Genomic DNA, 27,759 nt, shown 5'->3' on the forward strand with positions numbered 1-27,759 from the left:
GGGAACGAGAAAAGTAATAAATATTTTCGCGTGACTTGTTTCGCGTGAATTTGCATTTTAAACTTTCTTACATGAAGTGAAGTATATATAATATGTAAAAATTCTTGTTTTATCAATTAAACTAAAAATGAAAACCAAAATTTTGTAATTTTTAATGCAAGCATTAATTTAATGTGATAGTAATATTAATAAAACAGAAATGTTCATGTTAGTACCGCTCAATTTTATTTTTCTGATAATAAATTTTATTTTTACTTATTTTGTCGAGAAATTTTTACATAAATTGAAAACATTTTGCACACAATTATAAAATTCATTTATCTAAAAGTAATTCAATGTGAAACATAGCTTTTTACAAATATTTATAATTTTTTATTTTATTATTTTATTAAATAATAGTCGAAAAAATTTTGAATTGAATGGTTTATAATTTTTATATCATTTTACAAAATGTAACTTTAGATGGTAAAATACAAAGTTTGAGCAAAATCGGTTGAATAGTACCTGAGAAAGTGACGAATAGTTAATGAGAAATTTAAAAACAAGTCTTTTTCAAAATACAATTTCTTAAGAAGAATTCAACCTATTTCGCTCAAACTTTGTATTTTGGCATTTAAATTTACATTCCTTAAAATAGTGCAAAAATCATATAAAATCATATCAAAGAAGTTAAAAAAATTTAATAAAAATTTTAACGATTCAAAATACAACAAGGTAGCCATTCCTTGTCACTAATTTTTCAAACACGACTTATTGAATATGCAAGTTCGAAATTTTTTCGAAATAGAGAAGAAAAAATTAAAGAGAAGAAAAAAAAATTCAGGTTTTTAAGTAAGAGGGTTTTAGTATTTTTATAATATTTTTTTAATGTGGAAAAGCTTGATAACTTTTAAACATTTGCACAAGTAAACATTTATTACAACTCAGAAAGGTATATCTTAAACCGAACTGAAATAAATTTCAATCTAAGTCTTATAGGAAAATAAATATTTACAAAATTGTAATACACAAATTTTTAAGTAATAAAGCTTTTCACTATACTAAGAAAGACATTTTGAAGTCAAATCAGTACATAATTCAAATAATTATTCGATCTGGTTTTATTGATAAGTATTCTGAATTTTTAATTTTGTCAAAAGAATCAAGATGTCAAATTTATATGCGTACTGATATGCAATCCTGGTATATCTACCAGTCAATGAGAATGGAAATTTGGTAACTGTTTCGTTCCTTGAGATTTAAGAAATACTTTTTTTTCTCGAAAAATGAAAAATTCATTATTAGAACTATAATCTAATATATTTTCCTTCTTAAGAATTGAAGATCATAATCTCCAAATCTATAAACAACTTCCAGTCTACTGACATAATGCACAACAATGTTTCTTTATATATATATATATATATATATATATATATATATATATATATATATATATATATATATATATATATATATATATATATATATATATATATATATATATATATATATATATATATATATATATATATATATATATATATATATATATATATATATCGTTGGTTAATGAAGGAGTAAAGAGAAAATTGGTACTTTACTGCATCTTAAAAACTTTCTTTTGCGAATTTCTGTTTAAATATTCGCAGCATGATTTAGCAACTGCACATGGAAGTGTACACCAGTTTTGCCAATTTACGATCTCTCGTGGGAGATATTTGACGAATAAATAAAAAAAAAATTTCAAGATGCCCCCTTTAGCCCCGAATTTACATTAGCCTTCCCCTCCTTTATAATTAAAGAATGTGTCTGATACTCCTTTGAACATTTTTGAAAACCTCAAAAATGACCATTCTTTGGCAGGTCTTTCTGATATGTTACTTATAAAAAATCAAATCAAGTTCAGAGCGGGTCAATTTTAAAATCTTTACCTAATATCTTTTATTTAAAAAGAAACATTCTTGGATTGAAGGAACTAATAAAAAAATGTTTCGAATACTCTTTCGAACGTTTTTAAATTTTTCTAAACGCAAAAAATTGACCATTCTTTGATAGTCATTTCTGATGTGAGACTTAATGAAAATGCAAGTTTACAATCTTTGAAGTATCTTTCATTAAAAAAAAAGTTTTAGGTTAGAAGCACTGACTAAGAAATGCTCCTGGTACTCTTTTAAATACATTTAAACTATTTAAAATACAACAGAAATATCATTCTTTCATGACATTTCTGATTTATGATTTATTAATATTACAAGTTTGAAATCTTTGTTAAATATCTTCCGTTTAAAAAAACATTCCTTGGTTAATGTTACTTATCAAAAATATTTTTTATCTGCTTTTAAAAAAATTTTAAATGATACAAAACTCAATAAAGTGAACATTCTTTGATTTCTGATGTGTGACTTTCTAAAAACGCAAGTAAGTTTGAAATCCTTTTTCTTTTCGAACTCTTATTCTATCACAAATAGTTTCAACCTTATACATTTAAACAATCCTGTTTTCTTTTATGCTTGAGAAAATAGTGCCGCTAAAACTCCTCCTAAAACCAAACCCTTGTTCGCGTTACAAGAAAATAAAAATCCAGCTCAATATATTTGGAAACAAATCTGTCGTTTGGGATGGAAATTTCGTTTCATAACACCTAAATTCTCTAAGCCATCATCAATCACGAAGCGCGTCAGACAACGTCTCTAGTGATCACTGAAAGAGAAAATGTCTTTCAGCGTCAATGATAGCGTCTTGCAATGCAAATCAATTATTGTTCCTTTCGTCATCGATGCTTCCAATCTCTTCGCTGGCGAGAAATAAACGTCAAAGTGGATTGCGCCTTCTTAAGAGCCTCCGAGCGAAGAGTTTTATTTTATGAGACATTAAACGTCGCAAAAGATTGCTCAGTTACTCAACTATAGCTATGGATCTATAGTAAAAAAGACGATTTATTATAAATCATATTAATCTACATCATATTCGAATCATTCTTTTTATATTCAAATTTGTAAATAAAGAAGAATTCGTGTTTGTTGATAGGACAACAAGTAAAAAAGTCTCTGAAAGAAAATTTTTAAAAAAAATAGTTATTTATATATTGCCTTGTCTTGTTTCTGTAACAGCTAGATTTTTCGATTATATTAACAAATAAATTTGCCTTATTGATTCAATTTTTGCCATAATAATGCTAGATTTTGACGCAAATGTCGATAACTTTCTTCTTTTTACTTATCTAAACGTTTTGTTTCTTATACTATTTTTGATATTTCTTTTGAAAAAAACATTTATTAGTTTTTTGAATAAATTAGCGGATTCCAGTTTCTATTTTAATTTTCTTTTTGTCATTCTTCACTAACAAAAGGTGTACCGATGTACAATACTAAAATAAAAATAAATTCGTCATTGTTTTGGACTAACAATCGGCTGAAATGAAATCGGTTGCGTATGAATTCAATATTTTTAATTCAAACATTATATTCATAAGCAAGCTATTTGTTCATATACATTAAAAAACGTTATTAGTTCACACTCATAGAATTTTCAGTCTGAAATAACGTAATATAACCGACAGCAGTCTGTCCATCCGATTAACCATAACGTTAACGGTAAAGAACAGTTTTTACCTTTGTAGTTTTCAACACAATTTTAAATTGCGATTTTCAAATAATTATTGAGTTGCTGATTTTCGGATTACGTTAATTTTTGGTGATAAGTTTTAAACTTCTATTAATGTAATTTTGAGCTTACTTGTATGTTTAAGGAAAACTTGAATTGGTGGTTCTTTATGTCAGTACGGACATAAAGAACCACCAGTTTTCAGCTTAAAAACGCTAACTGCGTCTCTGGATATTAGGGTTCTTTTCATAATACACTGTTGGAATTTTTATTCTAAAATGTTGGTAAATTAACCGGCAGAGGTCTGCTTATCCAATTAACCGTAAAGTTTGCCGTAAGGAACATTTTTTACAGTTACTGTTTCGTAACCGTTTTCAACTAGTGTGGTTAAAAGACCATGAATATAAAACTATTTTTTAACATTCACAATTAGCATGGCTTCAAAATTGTAAAAGACAAATTTAACTGGACATTGGAGAAACTATGCTTTTCATTAGATAATGGGTATTAGAGTTAGGTAGTGGTTGAATTGTATTTTATCAAATGAACCGTTCAATATGGTTAAATTTGTTTATCCACTGGCTTTCCCCGTCGTAAGAAATGGGAAATGCTAGACTTTTTTGTGTTTAGTAGCCACTGGCAACTTTTGATGGGTTGAAGGGATGGAGAAAATATTGTGATATCAACGATAGGAATCGAACCCCCGTTCTGTCTGTCATAAGAGTGATAGATTATGTCTCCCGGCTATAATATATACTCATCTACAAGGAACTAAGCAGCTAAGGTGGGTCAAGTTAGAGTTTGAATACCGTCTTATTTACGGTTATTAGACTGTTTTGTTTGAATATGGTGAAAAAATGAATAAATAAATTGTTAATTAACCATTTTTTGCCAAGAAAGTTCTAACAGTACATGTGTAGCCAGTTTTTTCAAAAATTTGATATAGGTTTAAATTTAGTTTTTAAATATATTTTTTTAAAAATACATTAAGCTGTAACAGGTAATTTACAGTCGATGCCTGGTATTTAATTGTGGAATAAAAACAATAAAAATGTAGACTCTGAAAATGAAGCAGATAATTCTTTATAGTATTGAGGTAATTCAATGTCAATTATGACAGGTTAATAAGAAAATTTCTAATTTAAGGCTAGAGCCTTTGTCCTAATTATTTTATTTTAAATTTTCATTACATTATTTGCTACTATTTATTGTAGCAATATGCATTCTTTTTATTTTGGGGATTCTTCGAAAAGTTTGTTAAGTACAGAGGTAATCAATTATTTTGTAAGAGCATTTTCCAAAATTGGAACATGTTTCTCTGAAATAAGTTAAAAGCTACTTTGGTCTAATTTGGAAAGAGAATACTTTAATTTGTCCCTTAAGTGGAGATTCATCAATGAAAATTTATCTTCTCACTTAAAACCACGCTCTTGATTCTGGAAACTTTTTTTAATTGCTGGATTTTTTTTATTCTCTTTTTAATTTCTTAAATTAAAATGTTTTTAGTGTGTTTTATGACTAAAATTTTAAACTTCAGCTTTTTTGTTTCTAAACTTAGTTAATGAAAAAAAAAAATTTCAATTCTCTTTCATGCCATAAATTCAAACTTAGTAAGAAATGTTTTTGAAAGTTGTTTAGACATAAAGATATCGTATTAGTAAGATATAGCCATAAAAGAAAAATCATGGAAAATATGCTTCAAAGTTTTATATTACGTATTTTCATACGCAATATTAACCCAATAAAATGCAATATTATTAACCAGAAAAATTATAACCAAATTATGAAGATAAAAAATAATTCAACTATAATTTATATCTATATGTAAAGATTTAAAACAGATATCTTTGGATTAAAAATAGATACGTGATGATTAAAACAGAAATTGAAAAGTAGTGAGACATGTGCTTCCATTTTATTACATATAAATGCAACATAAAAATAAAACCATAATAATAAAATAAGATTCTCACAGTTCATAAAATGAAGAATACGAAGAAATATTCTTCAAATTGTTTAAATATTGCTTGTTGTATCTATCAACTTTTAATTTAGTAATTAAAAAATCAACTTGATTTAGACTATATCAAATTAAATCCAAAACCATCGTTGTTTTTAATTTTTTTATGATTTTTTAAGGACATACTACATTTATCCTATAAAATTTATTTTAACTAACTATGGAAAGAGATTATATTAATAATTATTTTAATATTGTTCCACATTTCAATTTTCAACCATCATTTTACTCATATATATATTACGTTAGATTTTATCGACTTAATCTTAATTTTAAGACCATCATTCTCATTCGTTTCATTCTGTGTAATTTTTATGGAACATAATCATTTTATATTAAAATAATTATTTAAACTAATTATGAAAAAGGGATTTTTTAAATATTTATCTAAGTTATCCTACCTTTATTTTAGTTATAAAAAGTTTATCTTAAATTAGACGTTATAGAATTAATCTTAATTTTGCTACCATTATTGATTTTATTTTTTATAATTTTCATGGCGCAAATTAATTTTGCATTGTAATAATTACTTTGTATAAAGTTTATTATTTACGAAGATATATCATTATTTAACACCTTTCAGCCGAGATTATAATATCTAATAAAAAATAAAAGTCATTTTTGGCATAGCTTGAACACATTATTTTTCAAATTATTTTCATTATATTTTACAGAATAAAAAGAGGTTTTATTTTTGTTTTGATGCAAAAACAAGCAGCAATTCTATTGAACTAAAAAATTAAAACTTAAAAATACATAATAAATTTTGCTCTGTAAACGAATGTATTCAAGTATATTTTTGAGGTGTAATCTGAGATAATTGTTTACTTAGGTATAAAAAGAATTAGTGTTACATAAAAAAGTGCTTACATAAGCGATTGTAACATTTTCATAACAAATCGTTCAGAAAATTTCGTTGTAATTTTTCCATAATTTAACATAATCTCGTGGGTTTTCAAATGATTTAAGCTACCTTAAATAAATTTGTTGCAATTTAAAAACTTATATTAAGCTCAATATAAATTTTAATTTGGTTTTAACTTAATGTATTTTAGTTCATTATTATCACATTGGCTATTATGCAAAAGTAAGAGAACAATACTAAATGAAAGGATACTTTTAAGCAATTTAGCACAGTAAAAATAGAGCTTTATGCATTCAAACAATGAAGCGTCCTACCCAGAAGTGAGTCGTCATGTAACCTCCATTTAGTAAGTGGTAAATAGTTGCGCGACCACACGCGTCGAGTTTCCGTGGGTAGAGGCGTCATTAAAGGGACAGTAACTTAAACATTGCCTGCTAGTCATGCGGTTCCTGTTTTTTTTCGGCAATAGAACCCTAAAATATTAACTTTATTTCGTCAGAACGCCAAAGCTCATTCGCGATTTTGAATACATTGACCAAAAGAAAATATAGTGAATTATTTTGATAAGATTTAACGAGACGAAAATGGTTTAAAAACTTCAATCTTAAAATTAGAAAATCTATTCCACCGTCGCAATCTGACAGTTTCCAAACATACACCAAAATTAGAGAAAATAAGTCACGTACGCAGTTAATGTATCCGAACTTGGAATAAGCTTTCTAAATTGTTGGTGTTAAGACTTTACACCCTTTGATGTACACTGAAGAGCCAAAAAAACTGGTACAAGCATGAGTATGCAAATAAAGGGGTATGGAGACAATCAAAGTACAGCGCTGCGATCCGCAAAGCGTATATAAGACAACGAGTGTCTAGCACAGTTTTTAGATCAGTTACTGCTGCTACAATGCCAGGTTATACAGATTTAAGTGAGTTTGAACGTGGTGTTATAGTCGGCGCACGGGAGATGGGACATAGCATCTCCGAGATAGCAATGAAATTTGGATTTTCACGTACGACTACTTCACGAGTATACCGTGAGTATCGGAAATCCGGTAAAACATCAAATCTACGACATCGCTGCGGCGAAAAAAGATCATGCAAGAACGATATCAGAAGATATCCCCACCCCCTCTTACTCCCACTGGTTTATGGACAGCCCTGCAGTATTCATGGTGTCAATTATCTCCAGCACTACTTCACACATTGATCGAATCCATGCCACGTCGTATTGCGGCACTTCTGCGAGCTTGCGGGGGCCCTACGCGATATTAGGCAGGTATACCAGTTTTTTTGGCTCTTCAGTGTATGAACGAACGCTCAATTCGGTATTACGTTGATATAACTTATGCATTCATACAATCTTTGGAGTGTTTCAAAGCAAAATTTGGAAATATATTACACCATAGTTTTTTCAATGCTGCGATTTTTGTGTTGTTGTTGTTGTTGCTGTTGCTCCTAATCTCGGAATCGTCTGGGAGCGCTAGACGACTCCTATGAATCCTAACACATCCAAAAAGTCCATAAAAAGACTGGAGTCTCGCAGGACCTCATCTTTACCGAACCCCAAACAAGTCAGAATATGCGCAGGGGAGGCCATGTCTGTCGAGCACCAATGACATTCAGGATAAGTTTTTTGGCCTCGGTTGAAAGTAAGGAATCTAGTGTGGCCACTCAAGAAGCGTGAAAAGGCAGTTTGAAGGGCTCTCGGTTTAAGATTGAAAGATTCTCCCGATTTTTTGTGTTGTAAAGATAATTATGTTCCCATAAGAAGATTTACATAAATCATTCAAATAATTCTATAATATTTAATTTCTATTTGCTTCTGTTTTAAGCCTAGTTCGGGTTCTTCCTGATATTCTCCATATGCTATATGTTCGATTAACAAGCTAATTTTATTTTAAGAATTATTGTATATATGTATCCTAGTATATAAATAAACTTAAAACAGTGGCTTGAAATTAACTTTACTGGTTATTATGTGTATCATATCTTACTTTACTGATTTTTATGTATGTCATATATATCTTTACATATCTGCTTTTTATCAACTATCAATAGTTATGTTTTTAAATGCAATTTCTAACTATAGCAATATAGGGATAGCCCCTCATCAAACACCCAAGGTCAATGTCATGAATTCATGAAAATCTTGTCGATAATGGCGTAAAACTTTTCACGTCTTGTTAAACATAACGAATCAAGTTTTGGGCGCTTTTACAATATTCATGAGTGCGTCTTCTAAGCATTGCACTTAAAACTAATCAATAACTATTGAATCACAGAGAGAAGCTCGAGAGTTTACTTAGTTCCGATTCACTCACAGTTCATTACGTGATACATCAGTTTCTGACTTTTGAATAAATAATGTTTTCTTTGAAACTAATATTTTAAGAGACACCTTTTAATCGGAACGTGTAGTAGAATTTTTTCAAACTTATTGTTTTTTGAATCAGTAAATGGGCGTTATAATATTATATGTAATACCTGAATTCCCGTTTTTCATATGGGAGAAAATATGCTATAAATTGAAAGTATATCTATATTAATAAACCCTACTCACAAGGGAAACTAGGGAAGTGTGACTCGCCAATTTTGAAATAAACTAGTGGGATGTATGCCTTATGAGGAATAATTTTTAGGGAGCAACATTCGTTTCGGCCCATAGAAGGTCCTGTGAGAGATAAAAAATAGTTCAATATATATAAAAATCGGTATTTCATTACTTCAATACAGACTATTAGTTATTGTAATTGTCTCATACTCCAATTAATTTTGTGGTATTTTCACGTACTATATAATGCATATTTATTGTCGAAATTGATTTCGAAAATTTTATATATCTGTAGTTTTTTAGAAAAACCTGTTAGGTTAATTTTAAAAAAAATTTACATCAAATTTTTTTAATTTTTTTTCCAAAAAACTTTCCAAATTAGTTGGAGTATGTAATTGAAAATCAATTAATAATTAATTAACAATTAAATAATAATTCATTAACAACTAATTAGTAATTAATTTTCTGACTGATTTATTAATAAGCAAATTAATTAATCATCCAATTTATAACAAATTAATTGGAGTATGAGACAATTACAATAACTAATAGTCTGTATTGAAGTAATGAAATACCGATTTTTCTATATATTGAACTACTTTTTACCTCTCACAGGACTTTCTATGGGCCGAAACGAATGTTAATTAATTTATTAGTTAGCAAATTAATTAATCATCCAATTAATTACAAATTAATTGGAGTATGAGACAATTACAATAACTAATAGTCTGCATTGAAGTAATAAAATACGGATTTTTCTATATGTTGAATTATTTTTTATCTCTCACAGGACCTTCTATGGGCCGAAACGAATGTTGTCCCCAAAAATTATTCCTCATAAGGCCATCCCACTAGTTTATTTCAAAATTGGCGAGTCACTTCCCTAGTCTCCCTTGTCAGTCATACTCAAAACTGAAAAGCATGAACTAACTCAATTAAAAAAGTAAAATAAGTTTAAATTCTTATATTATAATATATTGCCCTACAAGATGAATTTACATTAGATGATTATAAAAAAAGCTCAACTTTTTATTCAATTTCAGTCGACACCGAAAATAATATTATTGAACTCTCCCTCTACATTTTAATCAAAATCCGGCACAATCAAGGAATTTGACTGATGAATTGGAGTTTTAGAGCATAATTATTAGTTTTTTCTTCTACCCTATACTTTATACGTTTTGTAAGTTAAAAGTACTTCATTACAAGCTTAACTACACTGTAAAATCTGTGGTGTAATAGCTCACCAAATTTGGCGGTAAATAACCCAAAAAGTTTGATGAAAGTACACTTATCATCAAATTCAGCGTTAAGAATTTAATTAATTTATTTTAAGAATTAGTATGCGCATGCGTCCTAAAATATGTTACTACTTTAATTACATTTTTGAAATAACTTTTCTACCTCTTTTTTTTGTATCAGATCTTATTTTTAATATGAATTTTGGTGCTAAGGTACACTAAATTTTTTTAGAGTATATAAATAAAATACTGACTTTGAAAATCATTCCTGTTAAACTAGCAAGCACTGATGATATATTTGAGATAAATGAAGAAGAAAAATAATTTTTTAACAATGAAGAATGGTAAACCAAGAAGAATGATTCGTTTTTCACGCATTTTTCCCTAAGGTGCTAATTGAAATTTGTTTTACGATTAAAATCGTGAGCTGAAATTGCCCATAAAACTGGCTGTCAAAATTTCAGGTCAGAAAAAATTATTATGGACCTAACAGAGAGAAACACATACAGACTTTTTATTACTATTGTTCATATTATTATTGTTAATATTATTATTATTAAATATAATTTTGGAAAACTACGCAAAGTTTATAGGTTGATTTTAATTGATTTCACCGTCATATGACACACCCCCAGCGAGAATAATACAACTGACACACAACTGTGTATATACAACTGCTAAATCTTCATTTACAATTATTTAAACAATTAAATTTAAATAATGAATAATCTTTTTCTATAAAATTTTGCAGAATAATATTGGTTACTTTAAAGTTATGGATCAAGGCATTTTTTTATTATTATTTTTCTTACAAATTTCCTTGAAATTTCAAAATTGAACTTTTTTTCCTCAATATGTGTTCGAGTTGCAGAAAGTTTAGAAAATACGAAACTATCACCTTTAAAGTAAAAATTCAAATTGCTGATTCAAAATTAATGTTTCATGAACAAAGGTTGTGAACAAAATCAATGTTTTTAAGTAGAAATATTTAAGACTTTAAACTAAAACGTAAAAACATTCAAAGCACACATAATAAAATGGTAAAAGCTTTAATACATATTAAAATTGAACTTTATTATAATGCGTGTATGAAATTTCCAATGAAAATCTCCGCATTGAATATGAATTATAAAACTGTGAAATTATTAATTACCATTAAATTTAAATGTCGAAATAATAAACGTATAATTTGTTTAATTTTAAAAAATTCTTACATTTAAAATGTATTTTCAAATTTCCGTTATCCAGAGTAAAGTTTGTATTCGTAACTTTAAATGTACCTTTTGAGAGAGGTAGGCGTTCAATACTTTTGAAGAATCACATCACACTATTATTTACTTAAGTTATCGATTAGTAAGAGTTGTGACGTGCATAAAGTGACGTAAATAAATATGATATTATATCATTGCTGAGGGCACATAATTTAAGCAAGGAAATCAAACTAATTTTTTTTTCGTTTTTAATAAAAAATAGTTTTAAATATTACTCATTCATGACTTTTCCTTTTGTAAAAATGTGAATAAAAGTATAAAATTATAAATATAATATTTGAAATTAATTATTATTTTTATGTGATTTAGTTTTTACTTATTCTCGATATTATAATATAAATGTTTTGAAAGATTTAATTTAATACGTATTATCATTAATTGCGTCATAAAAATAGTAATATCGTCATAACAATAATAAGAAACCGTTTGACAAAAAACTGTAATCGATTGGAAAAGGGTGGCTCATTCTATTGCTACAAGCAGTTTAAGGGAGTACACTTTTAAACTTCTAGCAGCATTAATATCAGTTCCTTATTCTTATTACTCCCCGTACGTGTTAACACCAAAATACTATTTTAAGACTTATTTTATTAAAAAAAACGGCAATTTACAAGTTTCTACACATGTAATACATTTATCTGATTTTGGCAACTGAAGGAGTGAGAAGTTTGACTTCAGTTGAAGAACATTTAAAGTTGAGGAACATTTAAAAACAGTGTACCAAGCTCTTTTTTTTAATGTAGTTAAAAGTTATATGACCAGCTTGGGGCAACGAAAAAAAAGTGGGTGGATGACCCTGGGTGAAACGGGGCTACTGGTAGGGCCATCCAAGGCGTGAAGGCCATTGCTGTGTACCCAGCTAACTGCCTGCAGGTCGAAGGAGCTAAGACGATCTTCTACCCATTAGTGCTCCAGTCATAGAACTGACAGAAACTATATTTCTCCTCCTCATGAATTTGTTGAATCTTATGATTAAAATTAACCATAATTTCTTTTAACATGTAACAATGTAAAATAATTGCGTAAAAACTTCTTACTTTTTTAATTAAAACTATTTGGCAATTTTTGAAATATTTATTTAAATATGCAATCTCTCACATTGTCATCAATGCGAAACATATGAGCTACGCCTAACCATAGGATGAGATTCGGTTGTCTTCACTTGTAGCGTTTAGGTATGGGTAAACCTATCATCAATCCAGAAACCTATAGAGATCGGTGTTTTTAACAAGTAAAATGACTTTTCATTTATTATTTCCCATTACGTCATTATATTCCATATACCTGAGTTGCATTTTCTTCCAAGTTCAAGTAAATCCAAGTAGTCGTTCATCTTGCTACGTTTAATAAAATGTTCCTACGTGATGTTAAGAATTATATATTTCATAAAAAAATGATCTTATTTTTTTAAAGTTATTTTTAATGAAAAAATAACAAAGGTGATTAGAGACCACCACAGAGGGTGAACAGAGGGCAGAACTTCATAGTGTATTAAGAAGTTATTATAATTATGAATCTGTTGTTTTTCAGAAATACATGATTCCACTGAAAAGTAGCGAACATTCCACTGAGATAGATTCTGACCAAGTTGATAGAATATTTTGGCAAGTTCCGGAACTTCTGAAGTTTCATGAATCTTTCCTGGATATAATGGCGAACAGGCTTGGATATTGGGACACAAAGCAAAAAATTGGAGATATATTTGTTGATGTGGTAAGAATTTAATGCTTCTCTCTTTAATTAATTAAAACGCGGCTTGCTATTTTAGACCAATTTCGACATTTCTGGCGATAATTGTTCTGCTCATTTAACATAAGTATATGTTTCTCCGATTGAAAAGTCAATAATGAAACTATTGTACTCAGGGCACCTGCTCGATAAAAAATTCGGCAGTAAGACTTGAAATCAATAAAACCGATTCCCGATTTCAAGTTTATTGAAACATTCTTTTTTATTCCGCAATTAACAATGCCCATCATTGGTGTACAAGAAGAAAACTTTAAAGGATGCACTGATGAAAGTTCTTTAGTACTGTACCAAAGTTAGAGTAGGCTTGTTTATGTGGTATTATTTGTCACGTTGCTTAGCTTATTTATACAATTAAATAGGTCTTCGTATCGCATGACCGATTCTTTTATATGATAATTTATAACCATATGAGGAATATACCATCTTTTGCACAAGTATCTTAAAGAAGTTCTGGATTGATTTTTATGCAGTTTATGTTTGATAGAGTAGACAAATATCCTACAATATGTTTGAATACTTCAAAACCGAAGTTCAAGTGAATCATCTGGAGTCTTAAAATCGTGCTTATATTATGTCTTAAACCTTGATATCACATTCAGTATAATTCATACATATTTACCAGTGTTTTCAGCAAACGATATAAAATGTATGTTTAAAAATACAGTGAATGGATGGATATCCTAAAACAAAAGTGAGTTGAAAATATTTAGCTACATATCTGGCGAAATACGATTTCAAAAAGGCACGTAACAAATAAAATACCAGAAGGAACTGGGGAAAATTAATTTGCTTCGATCAGTTTAATCGCGAGAGCTTATTAAACTGAAGCAGAACTATGTGTGTTTTGTGTTTTGTGACAAATTGGGTAAACGGCCACTGAAACCCTTTCTATGCTAATCCTGACATAAAGACAGATTTCGTGAGAATAAAATGCCTTCATAGCTAGTTTTTGTAAGGAAAAAGATACCATTGATGATGAAATAAGTTCGATTTGAAACTCAGCAAGTGTAAGAACCTATATTATCAAACAAATGCGACCGATGCTATTGCAGGACTTAAGGGAGAATTGGTAATTAGCAATGACTGATTGTTTACAAAGAGTTTGGTAAATCAAGATTCATTCTAATTTTGTGCTAACTCAACTCTTTGTAAATAATCGACCACAGAAACAGAGACAACATTGGAAACCATTGACGATGGTTCCCAATAATTCGGTTTGATATTCAGCAAATGTTACAACCGGCAATATCAAGCGATTGCAACCAATGCTGTAGCAAGATCACAGGGAGAATTGGTAATTAGCAATGACAGATTATTTACAAGGAGTTGGATAAGGCAAGATTTATTCTAATTTTTGGGCTAACTCAACTCTTTGTAAGCATTTGACTACAGAAACGCGGTCAATATTTGAAACCATTGACTATGAACTAAGTTCGGTCTATATTTAAGCAAATGTAACATCCAACAATATCAACCGGGTGCGACGTAGCAGGATAATAAAAGTTATTTCCGTTTTTCACCTCCTTCTCTGTTAGTAATCTCTTATTTTGGATTTTCTTATTGATTGAGCATTTTTTTTTCATTTCGTTAATTTGAATTTCCTCCCATTATTTGTAATTGCAAATGAAATATTCAATCGGCTAAAATAATGCATTTTTTAAACAATATTTAGTATAGAAATATTCTAAATAAATATTTCAAAAGTTTCGGATAAGACTTTGGTGCCATTATACTAACCATAACCGTTGAAGATTCCGATATTTTCATATTAATTATGTTACGCAAATGCAAGATAATTTCATTTAAAATCTCCCTATCATTATTCCTTCACCAGAGACATAATTTGAAATGTTGCCAGTCTGCTGAACTGGTATTAAATTTGCAGAAATACATAAAATAACCCCATTATAAGGATACATTGTTCGTTCAGAGATATAAAAAAATAAAGCGATAAAGGAATACGATAAAAAAATATTAAAATGGTTTTGAAATGATGACATTTCTTTCTGTCTTCTTTTTCTTTTTGAGTCATATATATTTTTCAGGAAGAGAGCAACACAAAAGAAGCCAGTAAAAAAAAAGTTGTTATTGAATTTTGAAACTATTGTGAAAAATTTAACCGAATACATAATTTTTTTTTCTATCTTATTATACAAATTTTAATCTTCATTTTATTATGTTACATTTATAATAAAACATAAAATGAGTTACATTTTCGTGGATTTCTCAAAACCAGCCAAACCAGTTAAAAATATATTTATTGTGAACTTTGTATTAAGACTTTAAAATTGTAACGTAGTTCCGCGTAGTAGAAAATTGCGCTAAGAGTTTTGCGGTCAATTATCCATATAGATATATAAATTTTTTCAACTCGCTATAATGATTCAATACCAGATACATAACATGCTTCTTCTTCATTATTTCATCAGTCGTAAATGATAATTAGCCCTTTTTCTGTCAATCAACATCTAATGTGACGCCTCTTATATTTTCGAAATAGCAGCCGAAATTCTGTGGTCATCTTCATTTTGTGCATATTTTTTGGCTGCTGATCCTACATTTGTTTCTAATTGTTCCAAAATTGTTGTTGTTGTTGTTTCTAATCCCACTTGCCATACTAGCAAACCTGCTTGGTGAAACCGAGAAAATTTAGGGCAGAGTGTGAGTTTCTTGTTTTTCAGTGGCGCCATCTATGGCCAAGAATTCGACTTCTGCCACACCATACATCGCACCCGTTTATAGGGCGGACCCATTCATACATCCATTCATTCATCCGCGGATCGTAATTTTGACTTGAATCCGAGAACGATGGATCTCCAATCCAGTACCCCCAGAGGAATTGATTTGTTATGGGAACATGGAGGACTTTTGCAATTCGATAGATTAAACGTGCATCAGTCACTTTACTACACGTCCAAAATTGTAAATAACCCTTTTCAACTTTCATTAAAAGTTATTACAGATAAATAAGTTGCAATATCAACGAATTATACTGAAAGTAAAATTAATTCTTATTCATATTTTAAACAAAATATTGCAATAAAATAGTTAAAATGATACTATTTTACTAAAATACTTTGATAGCAGTGAGCAAATTCATTAATCAACTAGGCGTAGATTTTCACTTTTCATACCTGCCACAGCAATTCTGGCATTGCCCGCCGCTTTCGCGATATTATACTGTAACATACATTTTTACAAAAATCAAATTAACATTTTATTGCAATAATCTTAAAAGGATGAATTATCCAACAACGCAAATTTTCTTTTCATTTTTTTGAAAACTTTGCTGTTTTATTTCCTCTTAATTACTCTGATTCGTAGCATAATCTAAGTTCTTACATATAAACTTATCATGGTCTAAACGACTGAAAAATATAATTGCAGTCGATATGATATGAAAATTCTATTTGCCATCTATAAGATAAAAAAATTTAACTTGCTGTCTATAATATATGAAAACTTCATGTCCTATCTATAAGATAAGACAATTTTATTTGATGTTCTTACAATATGAAAACTCCATTTGTTGTCTATAATACATGAAAATCTCATTCTCTATCTATATGATGAAAAATTTTCCTTTGCTGCTTATAAGATTAAAAAAAAATTCCTTTGCTGTCTCTACAATATGGAAACTCCGTTTCCTGTCTGTATAAGAATATGAGGAAATTTCATTTGAAGTCTATATGAAATGAAAATTTTCATTTTTTAGTCTATAAGGTAAGGAAATTTCATTCCCAGTTTATACGACATGAGAATTTCATTTGCTGCCTATAAGATGATGAAAAAAATACATTTGCTGTCTATATGATATGCAAACTTCTTTTGCTATCTAAGAAAATAAGAAAATTTCATGAGTTGTCTATGCGATAAGAAAATCTCACTTGTTTTCTATGATAAGAAAATTTCATTTGTTGTCTATACGATATGAAAACTGTATTTACTATATATGAAAATATCTATTGTTGTATGAACAATATGATAATTCAATTTGCTCTCTACATAATATGAAAACTTCAATTACTTTTAATTCCTATAACTACTGAAAAAAACATATCTTCTAGCTGTTGATTATTTCAATAGAGCAGAGAACAACATAATAAGCATGATTATATTGTGCTAATTATGTTATTTCTTGCTTTATTCATTTCACTTTAAAACTCTTTCTTTTTGAGTACGTAATTTATTTTTACAAACAAAATTTTTACATTCCTTAATCGTATAATATAAAGCAATTTTCTACCGTCAAAATTTCTGTAAAAATTTAAGATATCATTTTTCAATGTCAATTTACTAATAAACCATTTTTAGCATATTTTAGCACTTAAGTGCAATACAATATATATTTTTACATTTAACTCATGTCATAAAAACATTTTCTGAGTGAAGGGAAGAAGCTACTAGAATCTAATTTATTTTAGATAAGGCATTTTTCTTAGTTTCTTCCGAAGTTGCATTAAGAATTTAACAGCTAACGGTTATGTATGGATAAAAAGGCTTCTGGAATTCAATCAACCAAAAGAGTTCTTACTCATTTTTTACTTTATATTTCAAGGGCTAAAAAACAACAAAAGTCTTAGTGTTGTTTTCTATCCCCATTATTATTTTGAGCAGCATTTATTTTAGATCAAAATTACCTTTCATAACCAAAAACATATCCAACTAGTTAAAAAGTATCGATTATTCTTTGAATGCTATTATACTGCGCTGCATGAAAAAAAAAACTCTCTTGTAAAATGACCTCTTAAACACTAATATGACCCTCGTTTTTTTCATTTTCTGGGTACCCCATTCCCTATGTTTATCACTTTTCGATAATTTTATTGCAATGAATTACTCTTAAAAGAAAGAAAGAAACATTATTTTTACAGTTAGATTCCTTATGAGGGCTATAGTAAGAGGAAAAATTCTAAAACAACGAATAGTTGCAGCAAGAATGTAAATCTCAGGGGGAAAAGGCTTCTACCGTAAATTGTTAAAATAATCATTAATAATGATCGTATTTCTTTGCATTAAAAATCATTAATAAAAACTTTTTATAATGATTTGAGGGTTTTAGGGGTGGAAAAGAAGGTAAAAAATTTAATGTCTTAAAAAATCACTTAAAAATTTTTCAAGAAAAAAAAAACAATTACTTTTAATGACTTTTTTTTTACAGTTTAAAGCGAAACCGAACTCTAAGCCTCCTTAATAATTAAAATTGTTCAAGTATTTAAATCTTCAATCTCTATAGCTTGTTATAAGACGTTTAACAGCTCAAATATTCATTCTATCCCTCAAAGAAATCTCGAAATTAGCGAGTTTCCTGACCTTTTCTCTTTCCTGCGATTTTACCAAAATAATTGTTGCTATATAATTCTGTTATAAGAGGGTGCTTCTTGAGACTTTTTTAAACAATTTTAGGGAAATAATTCCTCGAAACCACTATGGTACTGCTGTTTTTTTACAGTTTTTCACCTCATAAAAAGTTAACGTTTTTAATGGTAAGTTAACGGTGAACGTTTTCTTACCATCGTTGAACAGTAGACCTAATTTTGAGTTTACGATTACAAATGATGATCAATTCCGTAGCCTTGTAATTTTGAACCCAATCCAGAACACAAGGAAGCTCTTGGATCAAGTATTGGGAGAAACCTGCCTTCGTAGAAGACTTTTGATGGAACTAATCAGCATTTGCGTTACATGGAGAGGAAAACCACGAAAACCGGTTAGACTCACGGCAAGGAGACTCTAACCCATTTGCCGTTTATCACTGAGAATATTTTATATTAGCACTGTGGTCAGTGCAAGCCGGATGCTAAATTCGCATCGACCACCCATCTCTGGGAATCGAACCCGGATCACCTCATTGGGAGGCAAGCGCTTTTTCCCCTGAGTCACCACGGCTCATTGGCCGCAATCTAGAACACATGGTCCCAATAGTTAAGGCAGGTGAGTGTTCGGAAGTTCGGCCTCCTTAATGTTAATTTTACATTTTGCATATTTCGCCCATAATCTCGAAAACTAATGAAGCGAACAAAAGCATTTTTGCACAAAACAGTAATTTTCGTTTATCCAATACTAACTCCATGCAAAAATATAACTTTTAATAGCTATTTATGAATTTTCTTTTTTTATTTACTTATAACTAAAAAACAATTTTAACATTTCTAAATCATTTTGTTATTTTAAATGATGAAATACAAAATTTAAACGAAATCGGCTGAATAATTGTCAAGAAATCAAATTTTAAATATATGACTTATTAATGAGATAGAACGTAATCTTAGCGAAGTCAGATCTTTAGAGCAAAGGTTACTTAGTATGTTCACTTTTTTGCACACTGCACATAATTTTCATCATACATTCATTTCTGTAAAATATTTTATCGATTATTTATACATACTTTTATACAAAATTAGGTGATAGAAAATGTGCAAAGTATTTAAACGAAAACTTAACAGTTTATTTTCATAAGCCCATGACTTCAAGGCCAAAAAGGAAATTAGAGAAATGGGTAAATTATTATCACTGTTCAATACATAAAAAAATATTGTTCTTAGGCATAAAGAGTAATTAAAAGAAATGTTGGCCATCATTAGTTTAAACTATCTTCCTCGCAAAAATAATGGTTTTTGCAAAGCATACAAGCTGTGCTTATGAATATAATCAACAGAAAGTATGCTAGAGCAAGAATAATCATGAAAAATTTACGGCCATGCATTAAAGGTGTAATGTACACGTTAATAAAAGAGACATCAATAAAACAGCAAGGTTTTATGGATAAAAAAAAAATAACTAGGTTAGGTTATTAAATTACTCTTTTACTAAACTGGTAAACATCATGTACGCTTTTTGCTTTTTTTAATGAATAACATTGTAATGATTAAGCATTTTATACGAGATTTACTTTTAGCTGAACATTTCAATTTATTAATATTTTTACCCGCAGGATACATAGGATAAATTATATTTCAAAAAAATCATTTCATGGTTGATTTAATTAATTGGTATTTTGAAAAAGTCAAATTCTTGTCCATAGGTGGGCGCCACTGGAAAAAAAGAAAAGGCGTATCCCCTTTGCCTTAATGACATATGACAACAACAACTACTGAATCAATGATTACTTGAATTTAAAAAATAATCAACTGTACTTTTAAAAAAAACATTTAAACAAAATAAATACAAAATCTGTGGCTCAATAAAAAAAATAATGAACGAGATAAGAAATAATGCTCAATAAAAAATAATGAATTCTACTTATAAAAAATACACAAGGATAACCTCATATAATGAATTGGAAACATTTTTTTTTATCTCTCTCAGGTTTTTTAACAACTATAAAAATTTTGATATAAATGCTAAGATTTATATCTGACAACATCTAATCTTTCCCTTTTTTCTTTTCTTCTGTCATTTTTTTTCGAACATAAAGCCAAGCACGAGTTTGTAAAAGGGCAAGACATAAATATTTCTACAACATTGGAAAACAACCATTGTTTAAACCAAAAAAAGTGAGAAAATATCGCAAAATAAGGAGCTTTAAAAACAGCAACTTTCGAACAACAAGGTTTGGATAAAAATAAATGAATGATTGCTAAGATTTTTCAAGACTACTGAAAAATGCTTAAATTTAACTTTTATTTGTGAATTCCGTAATTATTCTCGAGTTATTTTTTGTACCCATATATATATTTTCGTGAAATAGAATATTTATAGATAGCTTAAAGCATCTAGAAGATATATCACTTTTGCTACCATTTTAAAAAAATTTCAAGACCGTAAAAACCCTGAACAAATAAAAATTTTGAAAAAAAATCTCTTGTTAATTTCGTAAACAGTAATCCTTCCAGCATTTTAAATGTCACCTATGTAATAGCATTTCCGCAATATGTTGTGCAGTCCGCATGGTATTTTTCTTATTCCTGAATTAACCATCGAATATTAATTTTTTTTCATTCCATTGTAATCCCTGTACGTTTCTCTGTACATCTTCGGAATTTCATTTTCTAAGCTTATAGCTTTTACGAAATGTAACAGTAAGTTGAGCACTCAAAGCAGCTATGGCGGGGACTATTTTTTAATACAAAGAGAAAATAGCTGCTTGCATTTACTGGTGGGTATAATTTTCTTCACATGAGTTCTGTCTCCAATTCATATCAAAGAGGATCTCCTTACCGGATACATTTCAAGTAAACTTATTTTCTCTTGTTTGAATACCCGAGTAATTCCGATGATTTTATTGCGAAATGCAAACATGTATTCCAATATTTCCGAGAAAATCGAAGATTAAGAATCAATTCCTTGAAAAGAGACAGATGCTTATTCTCTTTTACTTATTTCCTACTTAGTCAGAAATAGCTCTTATCTTTCTTTAGCATCGTATTCCAGAGTATTCAATTTCGTTGAGCAGAAGTGATATTCGATCATATTGTCATGTATGCAATAAGTTGTAACAAAAATAAAATATTACTTCTTGAGATAAATAAAAGAAATGTTTTATTTATACTTGATATTGGCTTTTCGTTTTTTTTTATTTTAAGAGGAAGTTGTAATAAAACTCTTGGTTGGGCTTCGTGCTTCCATGCAACAGGTCCGGGGCTCTATGCTCTGTCCGGGAAAAGTTGAGTCAACCTTATATTCCTTCTGTGGGTCGATAAAATGAATACCAAAGCATGCTAGGGGACCAAACACTGAGGTTTCCGTATGCAGCTGACTAGCCAACCGTAACATTTGCACTTGCACACCAAAGCCCAAAGTCAAGAAAACTGGGATATGCACAGTACAGGTTGCCATTTCATGAGCTGTTGGGCCACTGAGTTTAATTTTTTAGTTTTATACTTATTATTATAAAACTAAATATAGTTTTTTAGTTTATAGTGTTTTAGTATTTATAATAATCAAACTCTTTAAAACTAAAATAAGCTCTTGGAAATAAAATTCTAATTTTTAAAGATACAGATAACTGCGAGCTGTATTTTGTTGTTTCTGATAATAATTTCTTTTGAAAGTCATGGGATTTTTGACGGAGCGCGTACTCTGAAGCATTTGACGAAATTACTTCCTCACTCATATGTCATTTCATACTGGTTGTCCTCCAACATTTTTTTCATAATTTTAAAATCATTTTCGCTGTAAAAAGGATCAGTAAAGTGGTTATTGAACTCGCTTATTAAGCAGGTATCTTTGATTCAAATCATGCCTATGTCTAAAAACTAGCTAGTTCATTTTTGACGGAACACGTACTCTGAAGCATTTGACGAAGTTACTTCCTCACTCATATGTCATTTCATGCTGGTTGTTCTCCAATATTTTTTTTCTTAATTTTAAAATCATTTTCACTGTAAGAGTGATCAGTAAAGTAGTTATTGAACTCGCTTATTAAGCAGGTATCTTTGATTCAAATCATGCCTATGTCTAAAAACTCGCTAGTTCATTTTTGACGGAACACGTACTCTGAAACATTTGACGAAGCTGCTTCCTCACTCATATGTCATTTCATACTGGTTGTCCTCCAACATTTTTTTCATAATTTTAAAATCATTTTCGCTGTAAAAAGGATCAGTAAAGTGGTTATTGAACTCGCTTATTAAGCAGGTATCTTTGATTCAAATCATGCCTATGTCTAAAAACTAGCTAGTTCATTTTTGACGGAACACGTACTCTGAAGCATTTGACGAAGTTACTTCCTCACTCATATGTCATTTCATGCTGGTTGTTCTCCAATATTTTTTTTCTTAATTTTAAAATCATTTTCACTGTAAGAGTGATCAGTAAAGTAGTTATTGAACTCGCTTATTAAGCAGGTATCTTTGATTCAAATCATGAATATGTCTAAAAACTCGCTAGTTCATTTTTGACGGAACACGTACTCTGAAACATTTGACGAAGCTGCTTCCTCACTCATATGTCATTTCATACTGGTTGTCCTCCAACATTTTTTTCATAATTTTAAAATCATTTTCGCTGTAAAAAGGATCAGTAAAGTGGTTATTGAACTCGCTTATTAAGCAGGTATCTTTGATTCAAATCATGCCTATGTCTAAAAACTAGCTAGTTCATTTTTGACGGAACACGTACTCTGAAGCATTTGACGAAGTTACTTCCTCACTCATATGTCATTTCATGCTGGTTGTTCTCCAATATTTTTTTTCTTAATTTTAAAATCATTTTCACTGTAAGAGTGATCAGTAAAGTAGTTATTGAACTCGCTTATTAAGCAGGTATCTTTGATTCAAATCATGCCTATGTCTAAAAACTCGCTAGTTCATTTTTGACGGAACACGTACTCTGAAACATTTGACGAAGCTGCTTCCTCACTCATATGTCATTTCATACTGGTTGTTCTCCAAAATTTTTTTCCTAATTTCAAAATCATTTTCACTGTAAGAGGGATCAGTAAAGCGGTTAATGAACTCGCTTATTAAGCAGGTATCTTTGATTAAAATCATGCCAATGTCTGAAAACTCACTCGTTCATACGTCTTTTGTTTAATTTATTGAGTAAACGAAAGTGTACCATTAAGTTTATTGCTTTCAGCAAATATCTCTAGATAACATAAAAACATAATGGTCTAACACAGATTTCCACTGTTGTCAGTGCATTTCTATTGACCGGAAAATCACGTGGGGTGATGCAGTATTCCCTCATTCATTTCCATATTGTTTTGGTTGTCGTCAGCATAAAATTTATATAAATAGTTTTGCTACATTTATATTTGTTTGGTTAAAAATTATAACTTCTTTAAATGTTTTTCTAGAAATATTTTTGTATACCTAATTTAAAGGTATTTCCCCGTACTGCTATTATTACGTATTTTGATTCAAGAGCTTAAAACTTAGAGAATTATGGGTTTTTTTTTAATTATTATTATAACGTAATTCTACACTTCATTTTAGGATAAAGATCTTTAAAAAGGTGTCCAGGCTCCTTAACCGTTTTTCAATTATTATTTTTTGTGCAAATATCAATAATATATTGCCATTACAGAGATTCGTTAAATGAACTTAATGATTAGCTTCCTGCACAATGTGATGCAAGCAAAAATTGTATTTAATATATCAGCCCGTTTGGAAAGCGAAAATATTAATTTGCGGCTGTGAACCAATCAAAGCTGTTAGAACAATATAATATTACGTAATTTTATGACAATATAAACGTTATTTTAAAAAATGATTACTTTGAAAAAGTACTTCTGTTCACCAATAGACCGAAATATTTATAATACTGATAGGTAATAATGTTTGAACGTGAGAAGTGAAGGTTCAAGCATAAGCAAACAGAATTCTTCTTAGTACACATATGTTAAGTGAATAATTTTAATTTTTGTAAAAAAAAAACTGCTTTCTTGCAAGAAACAAAGATTAATAGCCTCGGGGTTGGTAAGTGGCAGCAAACAGGGTGGTTAGCCCCCTAGTATATCCTATAAAAGGAAAATCTAGTCAATTTTTTTTTAAAAATTCAGAGCATCTCCCATTTAACACGGATTCGTTACACTTATTATTTATCTCAAAAAAATTATGCCGTTCATTTGCTTTGCTTAATTTCATTAAACTAAATATTACTGAGCATTATTCAGAGGTGAAGGGACCTAGTGTGGAATTTTTTTTACAAATTTGTGTAAAAACCCTAATTTTTAACTCGTGGAATATTTTTTTAACAATTATATAGACGTTTACCTGTATTCTGGTTTATATCTGGAATAAAGATTTTTCCTTATCTTTTCTATAAATTTTTATTTTAAAAATTATTATAAATTTTTATTTTATTTCACACTAGCCACACTTCACGTTGCTAGTATGAAAAAAAAAACTTGATAACTTACTTCTATCTTTATTTTAGAACCAATTTTAAATTGAATGAATACTAATAAACATAGTTTTAACTTGACGATGAAATGGTTCCATTTCTCTGGAATGTTTGAATTCATTTGTTCCTCTCCGCAATCGATTTCTTCTGCAAGGTTATTTCTCAGCGAAGAAAAAAGTTCTTTATTACGTTGCTTTATCACTGGTTTGTGCTGATATTAATCCAGTATGAGATTTTCATTATTGAAGGATTCCACCACAGTTGATGCATTCAGTGAATCGAGGCATCAATTTGGCATGGTTTCTGTTTTATTTAAAATTGTGTTGTGTGTTAATACTATTGTTTTGAACAACATTTATTAAACATATGTTTGCTTTTAATCCAGTAAATATATTATTAAGGTATTTCATAAAGTTTCTTTTTTTTCCTTTTTTTAAACATATAGTAACACTAGAAAGATTGAAACTTAGTATATACCTATATTGCCCAAAAGCAGTCAAAATGACTGGATTGTTAAAAAAATAAATAATAATGTGTAATAATTTATGCGTAAATCAGATATTGTCAACCTTTTCTTTAGTAGATATATAGTTGATGCTTATTGTTTAGTTGAAGTTCATTAAATTCTTTCGGTTGTTCGATTTGTAGTTATTTGTTACCAATGCAAAAAATAAAGTTTTATCAACTTTTAAACAAATCTACACTCATGCATATGCATTAGTATTTTATATACTACCAGGACGTCCTACCAGGCTATCCCTTGCTCGCAGCCAATACCCCCCCCCCGGTCGGATTACCTCACAATTTGAACTTTAGTCCATCTTATTTTAGTCCAGCTTTGTATGCTGATACTGCATTAAAATGAAACGCTAAAAATAAAATGTGCAACTCATACATTTTGTCAAACTTTTTATTTTTAAAACATTTCATTAACATTTCAATTTTATAAAAACAAAATTATTAATTTTTAGTATTTAGGAGCACAATATATTCGTTATTCTTGCATCAACTCTAATAATTAATAAATAAAAGAAAATTGGGGAGGGGGATTTCTGCCCAAATTTTCGTAGATCAAATGCTTCTCTCTTCTGAGCTAATTAATTATTTTTAACACTAAAATATAGTACTCAATAAATGCTGAACCTGCGTAACATAATAAAATAACTGAACCAAAAATTTGTTTGAAGGGTTAAGAGTTTTACAAAATGTAAGCTTCATTAAAATTTAAATATAGTTGTAAATTATTATGTAAACAGGCTTAAATCAGTTTTGTTAAATTTTTATTATCTAAACTATTACTGAATCTACGTAAACTGATATCCATAATTATAGCCGAAATATAACTCTGTTCGCTTAAAGTGGAACTAAGGCATATAAGATATTGTTTCCTTTTTCATGCTTATAATATTCAGTCGTTCGATATTTAATGCTGGTTTTCATTTTAAAAAGTACTAAAAATTTTGCAATTTTGTATGAATTTCTCACTTTTCTTGCCAACTTATAACTCAGTTAATTCTAGCTTTTCTCAGCCCAAGCGAGAAAAGGATTTTCATTCTGAAATGGATTAAAAAGTTAATAATAAACACTTTCGAACGTTCAATCAATTTTAATATAGGGGAGAGGGGGGCACATGTGAACAGGGGGCACATGTGAACATGGTATGTTTTACCAATATGATTTGAAATAAAAAATCTCGAAAAATTTTCAATTGATGGCAGTACTAGTCCTACCTCTCTGAGAAACTTTCAGAGCAATGAGACATTTTGTTGGTCTATTCTGACAATTTCTTTGTATCAGCTGGTGTTGCATATATTATAATCGCTCGCTTCTCCAAGTGAAAGCATAATATAAATCAACTAATAAACTAAAATTAACTATTGCAGATCATTATATGAACATTCAGGTAAGTTCATGACAATTATTCTTTTTTTTTACTCAATTAAAAGTTCATTATTTTTCAAGTTAGGTTTAAGAAGGATGATGGGGGCACTTGTGAACAAAACATCTGGGGCAGATGTGAACAGTTCACAAGTGCCCCTACATAGTATTAAGATTATTATCCTCATGATATTATAAGTTTAAAAAATATATATGCATTTAAAATTATCATTATTTAATTTTCCATAATTAATTTATTAATTTTTCCTTAAAAAAAATTTTTTTTATTAAATGGTTGATCGCGCATCACGCATATTAACTGATACACCTGAGAAAATAGAATTCCTAAAGCTACAAATGAAAAGATAGAAAAAATGAAAAAAAAGCATGAAAGAGTATTAGAGAAGAAAGAAAAAGGCCCATTACAACACCCGTGGAACATGAAGTTGCGAAAAACCCAATTACGGATAAATTATTGTACAGCTGAAAAATTATTTTCTTATTGACAGTACTGTTGTACAATTTAAATTCACATAGTAAGCTACAACCCCCTCAGTATAATGCGTATCTATATCTGTTATATTAAAGATTTTTTTTCTTTGAAATATGATGATTGCTTTGTGTTTTTAATCTTGTTCATATGTGCCCCAGGCCTGTTCACATGTGCCCCCAATAGGGGCACATGTGAACAATTGAAGTCATTTTTCTAAACTATTATAAAGTAAAGAAATATTTTTGAAAAATCTCAAAAAATTCCACAAGACAAAGAAAATACTATTTAAACATATGGACTTTTTTACTATGAAATA

General features: G+C 29.2%; 1 protein-coding gene across 4 annotated transcripts in view; it reads left to right on the forward strand.

The window, feature by feature from the left end:
• LOC107455669 (rho guanine nucleotide exchange factor 17-like) overlaps nt 1-27,759 on the forward strand; it is a 259,700-nt gene that overhangs the window by 144,214 nt on the left and 87,727 nt on the right. For all 4 annotated transcript variants that reach the window (XM_087167607.1, XM_087167608.1, XM_043057607.3 and 1 more), the window contains exon 3: nt 13,064-13,246. In XM_087167607.1, the coding sequence (XP_087023733.1) occupies nt 13,064-13,246 (183 nt within the window). The remainder of the gene's footprint in view (nt 1-13,063; nt 13,247-27,759) is intronic.

Source organism: Parasteatoda tepidariorum, chromosome 7 (genome assembly GCF_982258835.1).
Source record: "Parasteatoda tepidariorum strain Cologne lab strain chromosome 7, Ptep-v5.0, whole genome shotgun sequence".
Classification (NCBI taxonomy): domain Eukaryota; kingdom Metazoa; phylum Arthropoda; class Arachnida; order Araneae; family Theridiidae; genus Parasteatoda; species Parasteatoda tepidariorum.